The sequence below is a fragment of the Triticum urartu genome, chromosome 5A, assembly GCF_056163025.1.
Source record: "Triticum urartu cultivar PI428250 chromosome 5A, HENAU_Tu73, whole genome shotgun sequence".
Taxonomy (NCBI): Eukaryota; Viridiplantae; Streptophyta; class Magnoliopsida; order Poales; family Poaceae; genus Triticum; species Triticum urartu.
In genome coordinates this window covers 337,497,417-337,504,184 of record NC_141877.1, presented here as the reverse complement: position 1 = coordinate 337,504,184, position 6,768 = coordinate 337,497,417, and the positions used below count along the sequence as shown (strand labels likewise).

At 42.3% G+C, this 6,768-nt stretch overlaps 1 protein-coding gene across 1 annotated transcript; it reads right to left on the bottom strand.

Annotated features, from left to right (window-relative positions):
* Window positions 1–398: 398 nt before the first annotated feature.
* LOC125508844 (endoribonuclease E-like protein) lies at window positions 399–6,392 on the bottom strand. The gene is made up of 6 exons (XM_048673638.2): window positions 5,616–6,392; window positions 4,907–5,184; window positions 4,369–4,534; window positions 3,669–3,910; window positions 2,122–2,309; window positions 399–857 (listed from the first exon to the last, which is right to left on the bottom strand). The coding sequence occupies exons 1-6, from the start codon at window positions 5,776–5,778 to the stop codon at window positions 641–643; spliced, it is 1,254 nt and encodes a 417-aa protein (XP_048529595.1). The 5' UTR covers window positions 5,779–6,392; the 3' UTR covers window positions 399–640.
* Between the last annotated feature and the right edge of the window lie 376 nt (window positions 6,393–6,768).

The following is a 6,768-nucleotide window of genomic DNA, read 5'->3' as shown; positions in this document are numbered from 1 at the left end:
ATTTGGGTCATGGCTAAGGAGGGTTGATATTGCTGTGAACGAACCCACCCGAATCTGGGTGGCATTGCTGCCTTAATCTCACTCTGATATTTGGCTCGCATGCATATGTATGATGAGCACCTAACATCAGATTCCAACTGTAAAAGTAATTTGTATCAAGCGTCCACCAATTCTAAGATTCAGATTTTACCAGATTAATTCTAGTTGTGTGTGTCGTTTTTATGCCAGATAATGTGGTTTCAACTTTCAAGTGGTATACAAACCAGTCATTTTTATGTCAGATAATGTGATTTTATTTTGTTAGTCTAAATGCAAATCAAACTTCAACCACCTAGTAGTAACCACACCAGTCGAACCAGCAATGTTCACAGCAATAATTTCTGATGACACACTTGCTCTAAAAGATCGATGATGAAATATTGACTGCATGCACCGAAGATTGCTATTGCTTGTATCGCATACGAACATGTAATCAGTGTACTAAAAAACCATAAGTTCTAGCTAAACCTTACCTTGCTACAGGGCACCTACCTAACTATCTCTCTGTAAGGCTGTAACTTCATAAGACCAACACTAGTCCTGGCAACCTACAAAACATCTGATCTTCTACAAACATCACCGATTCATGGGTGTTACAGGCTCAAAATTCTTGTTCTTCCCTGTCCTCTGATTCTTGGTCCTCAGGGTTTATGTATTGCTTCATGTATTCTTCCTCGACCGTCTCTTTGAGAAGAATCAATCGCTGGATGATAACCGGGTCGCTCATCCTTCTGGCATCCATGAAATCCGTCTCCTCCTTGTTGAGATGGTACGAATCTAGCACCATTTTGATCCACTTGTGGAGTTCGTTGGGAGTTCTGCATAAACAATGATGTCTAATTAGCAGGTCTGGGTAAAATGCATAGAGATTATGATAAGCACCTTAAAATTACATGAACTAACATTTATTGTAACAAAACATTGGCACCCGAGCAGTTTGTGGTGCCTAGTTCAAGACGTAACAACATACATGCTCCAGTATTTTTCATGTAATTAAATTCCTTGCATTATTTCTGTCATATGCATATTTAATGCATCAACATGGGGTCAACATAATATTATCCTGGCCCATTTAGCATTCATTGTCAAATCCTCATCTTTTTCTGGATAAGCAGGAACCCAAAGGTACAATGTAGCTCTCATTCAATCCTGAACAATGACTAATTAGGCAAGAATTATGAAGTGTGGTTTCCGTAAATATAACTCTCAAATTAAAATTTGATAGACAATAGTTCAGTCTGAAGATATTAAAAAGTTTCTATCAACTTCATACATCCCCATGGCAACATTTTTTATGGGGGTGGAAATTAGACAAGTCAGCTCAATGCTTACATGTCAGTATTTAGTAAGTAGTTCAGTGGAGCATGCTAAGGCCAATGAATCCTTATTTTGAAGTCATAGAATCAACATTTCCAATTGGCTACTCCAATCAACTCAAATACTTGTGACATAACAAATGGACAAGAAAAACTAGATGCATCCGACGCAATAAATAGGCGAACATATTATACTGCATGGACAAAATGATGTTGCAGATTCACTGTCGGAATATGGAAGTTGGCGCTTTCCTGGCTAGGCATCCATGACATTCACCCCAAAGGTTGGCATACTTCCCCATCGGCTAAAGAGTGGTGGGCTTTTCGGCCAAGCAATACGGCGCAACGGGGCATAGGGACCCTTGCCATGTTGATCTCTGGGCAGATTTGGAATGAGTGGAATGCTCGTGTCGTTCCGCCATGTCGAGACCCGACCATTCTGTCGCAACTCATGGAAGAGTCATGCCTATGACAAAAGGCTGGCGCAAAGCATTTGAGCTTCATGATACCGGGAGTAATTCCCATGAGGATTTTCAGGTTTCCTGTTTCTCGATGGTGTTTGGGTACAGGCTCTCTATGAGTTTCTCTTCAGTGGGTTTTCCCTCTCGCCGGTGTGCTCAGTGAGAGGTCTGTACTGAACCTTGTTTCTTCCCCTACTTAATTAATGTAAAGGCAAAGCCTTTTGCCTTTCTTCAAAAAAATAATGATGATCCAGCCAATGAATCGATGAACTTTTACATAAATATCTTCCTAAATAGTTACTTACGTGTAAAGAGCATCTTCATCCTTGACTTCGTGCTCATCTCCTGGAGAGAAAGCAGACGCGAGAGCAGCAAATCTCTCTTCGGGATCTTCAATATTCAGTAGGTACTTCAGAAGTTTCATCTCTGGAGGTGAGATGATTTTGAGGCTTTCCTTTGCAGTTGTATAAATATGATACATTATATCCTTGACCTATGCCACACAATGAGTGTAAACAAACATTCTCTGCACGTTTTGGCTAATAATATTTTGTAAATGTTGCTTAGTCAAAAACATAACAACAATAACTATAACAGATAAATACTAAGCTCATAAAGTTGATATGTAACAAAACCAGTTCTTAAATTCATACAAACATCTTAGTAATCCGGCAAATCTAATATGTGATCAAAAGGAGAATGCGACTAATACAAATTTGGAAATCTTATGACGTTATTGTGTATGAGAAGCAAATTATGTAGACCGTGAGCCAGGGACGAAGCTCAAGTATTACCACTAGTATCAGCTGACACCAGCGGATTTTGAAAATACTTCACTAAATTAACACAAACCCTTGCTAATTTGTGAAGTTGACACCATTAATGTAAAGCTGACCCCATTAATTATTTTTTCTAGCTTCGTCCCTGCCGTGAGTCATGACATTGCAATTATAGAAGTATTGGATGGCGCATCCTTTATTCCCAAATACTGAAGCAAATTTTCTTGGAAAACTCTACATTGCTTCAAGATTTTTTCGAGATGGGTCTAAGAAAATGAAAGAGAGGAATAGCACATATTAATCTGACATGTATTTGTCATTAAAGAATTTAATTTAATTTATTGTCAAAATTCCTCAAGCTATTAAGTTGTTAACTTGACACAATTTTCATTGTGGTACAATAACAATATTTCATAGCTACATGTCTCTCAGTGTTTCCGCAGGAACACCGGGGAATCATCTAGTTTTATTAAGTGTCATTCAAGGTTAGGCAATGCACATATACTTCAACACCCCCTCCCACGTGGGGCTCGATAAGGCCTAAACATGGAAAGAAAGAGGGCAAGCTTTTTTTTCAATGCTGAAAACCGAGACTTGAAACGAAGACTTCTTGGCTTTGATACCATATTAAGTTTCATGCACGAACCAGTAGTACCAAAAGTCTACAGTGATGGAGAAGGTTGGGCAATCCAGATATACTTCAACAAATTTTAGGAAATTGAAGAACTCAACGAGAAGGTAAATGTCATGTATCCATTAACTTCTTAAAATGTAAACGTGGCGGAAGTATAGGCAGAAGTGCTATTTTTTATCTTTCATGAACATAAATAAGATAGTACTAGTGTTTTATTACTTACCGTCTCGCTACTTTCAAGCATAAATAACAAGCTATATTACTTGCCTCAATGATGTAGGGTGGCAAATAGTGGGAAAATCAGCATAATGCCTGATGGATTAAAGTGATTCATATTGTGTTCACACAGCTTTGGTTGGCAAGTATATATATGTAGCATGAAATCATTATTAAACATAGATAACTTGCACAAAAATGTTAATTTTTCACTTAGACCAACCTTGTTCTTCATAGTTTTAGAGTCTTTTGCAGCAGCCCAGGCTCTATTAATCAGAAGAACTAAAGATGAGTCAAGTTCTTTAGCCTTAGCTAATCCTTTTATCTTGTCACACGCATCATCTAGTGAAGAAGAATTCAATATATCATCAAACTTTGATTGAGCAGAATCAATGTCCAACTGCTGGAGTGTGCAATCATATGCATGAATTGCAGATAGACACTTGGCCCCAAGCCTGGCAATTGCTGCATAATTTGGGCAACAACAAAATAAGCGCAGATAAGAAAAATAAGACCATGATGATAATGTGACTAGAACTGAAGTGAAGTAGACACAGTTCATCATCTGTTCACAGAACAACAAAATGATATACATGACACACATTCTCGGTAGAATAGATTGACTGGATGAATTAAATGACCAGCCAAAGCATTAGAAATAGACTTAATGTAGCCATAGCTTCTAATAAATAAATGCATCATCAGGTCCTTTTTCATTTACTTTTCTGACTGTTTAAAACAGAGGTCGTGCTGCAAGTTCTCAAGAACGACATAAAACCCATTGGTGGGTCTGTTTCAGTAATCTCTATAATATTGTATATCTTTATATGTGTTAGTGACTGGTTGGCTCAATATTCAAATTATAAGAATACAATAAAATAAATACAGTTCGTGAGCCAAGAACTGTTAAGGTAGAAAGTTACCATCTCGCTCATCAAGGCCGTTGTAAGCATTTACAAGAAAATTGAGATTGCGGAAGAAGTCCCCAGTAAAATCCTTTCGTCGTCTTGCGACAATAGCGTTGATATCAGTGGGATTCTCTCTGAGCTCTGTGAAGAGTTCCATGTGCGTCTCTATTTCATCATCGATCTAACAAAATTAATTGCAAACAAGAGGGTTCAGAAAACTACAATGCACATGAACCCTTCTCTTGATTGACTATGGCGCACCTACCTAACAATATCATTATGTAATCCAAATATATGATGTTTCCAAAATTGATGGCTAAACAATTATCTCGAGGAATATAATGTTTTTCAAAGCAGACTTAAATTGGCAAGGATGCATGCATAAATCAAATAAGAACATAGTTGGCTCATAGTTGAGGCCGGCCATAAAGACTATTTTTGCTCTTGCAAAAAAAGAGACTATTTTTGCTCTGTTAAAGAAAGAGCATACCTTCTTTACTTTTCTAGCGAGTACAATAAAGACTATTTTTGCTGTGTTAAAAAAAGAGCATACCTTCTTTACTTTTCTAGCGAGTACAATCAACTTTTGCTTCACAGAAGTGTCAGTTTCCACATCTATACACACTTGGCAACGCTTGTAGAAGTGCGGTCTGTATCTTTGCCACTCCTCTCTGAAAACCAATATTTTTCTCCAGTCCTTTGTTTCTGGCTTCTCATGCATGAAGAACTCAATAAACCTATCACAGATTTGAGTCATCGTGTAGCCCATTGCGACTTCACTCTCCATTTGGTTATCTATCACCTTAGCAGTAGTTGGGCTAGCCACACACCCTGCAGTAGTAACTCACAATGTAAGAAACATTTTGCAAGGTGCACAAAGTGGATGCGCGTGCAGGCAGTTACATAATCTTGGATAACAAAAATAGGACTGCAGAAATACACTAGAAACTTCTTGTGAAAAAGCATTCGATGTTCAAACTATTAACTGTTGCAATTCAAAAACTAAATTTCGCAAATGTCCCCTACTGAAAGTAACATCAATTTGTATCAGTAAATAGCATTATCAAGACATATCAGAATATTGCAAACATGCGGGGCATCTGTTTAAGAAATTTTAGTCGAAACACAATTATTCGTCCCCAATAGGAACCTGTGTAACTGCAGAACAATTAAATACATCCATCCTGGACAAGAAGGGAGCGTCCAAGTCGCCTTGTCGTTAGAGAAAGAGAGGGTATGAAGAGGGCCTCGTCGTCGCTAACCTTGTACAGCGCGAGCGCTGCCGGCTGCTTCCTCTAGTTGCTGCTCCAAGAAGCTGGCCCTCTTTGCCGCCGTCGGCGCTCGAGGAAGGCTGAATCGTTGCCGCTCAGACCGCAAGACCCCCGCTGCCGCCACTCTGTAGGCTGCCCCCAACCAGCAGGCCATCTCCTCGTCTGAAGCTCTCTACTCCCAGTCGTCTCCGCTGAGCTTTGTTTGCGAGAAGGAAGAGGGAGTATGCGGCGGTGAAGATAAGGTTGAGCGGGAACTGCATACACGTGCTCATTTTTTTTTTGGTTACCGGTCTTTCTTTCAGGGAAATCAGTGTCATATATTTGTTTACAGAGGGAGTATTACTCAAGAGCGAGGATTGTTACGGACTTTCCCCCACCCTCCTGTGTCACCCCTGCAAGGCGACGGGGAGGAAACCTAGCGCGTCGCAGCCAGCTTCCTGCTCCATCCCCTCCTCCTCCCTCGCCGCCGCCAGGGTGCGGCCGGGCGAGGCCTAGCCGGCGCCGGTGAGGCCTTCTCATTTCCCCTCCCAGCGGCCTTTGCGCGGGCCGATGTGTCTGGATCGGGGGTGCTTCGTTGACCCAGGGCAAGGCGGTTCGCGGCACGGTTGCATGGTGATGGAGCGGCCACATGGCGGTGGCGCGACAGGCTAGGCGTCGGGGGGAGGGGGGCTACTTTGCCCACCGGTGGCACGGGGCGAGGGCGGCCTCTCTACATGGGATGTTGGCTCCCGTCCGATGGCGTCTTGGCTAGTTGGCTTCGTTTCGGCGGGTTGGGGCGCTGGTGGACAGGTGGTGCATGCCCCCGCAGGTGTGCAGTCTTCGCGATGGTGATCAGCTGGCGGCCTAACGGCTGGTGGCGTTCGTGGTTGACGCGTCATGAGGGTGTGGGAGGCGACGATGACTGGCACGTCGAGGCTATCTGGGCGGCTGGACGGCCCCCTCTCCAGATCTGGAGTTGCTAAATGTGATGGGGTATCGGTCGATGCCCCCACCGGTGGTGCTTGTCAGCAATTCGCCGACGGCACGCGGCCTTCGTGCGTGGCCTGGGGCGTCCTTGCTGGGCGGCCGGTGCGCCGGCTTTAGCCTCTCTATGGTTCTACAGGCGTGGTGGGGTCTCGTGGGTCGGGGGGAGGTGCTTGCTTCC

What these genes read in the sequence shown, in the direction of transcription:
- LOC125508844 (XM_048673638.2), bottom strand. Translation starts at nt 5,778, where the DNA reads ATGGCCTGCTGGTTGGGGGCAGCCTACAGAGTGGCGGCAGCGGGGGTC. An exon ending in CGGCCTTGATGAGCGAGATG is followed by an intron (nt 3,911 to 4,368) that starts GTAACTTTCTAC and finishes CAAATTATGCAG; the next exon opens with CAATTGCCAGGCTTGGGGCC. An exon ending in GATGAAGATGCTCTTTACAC is followed by an intron (nt 858 to 2,121) that starts GTAAGTAACTAT and finishes TTGTTTATGCAG; the next exon opens with AACTCCCAACGAACTCCACA.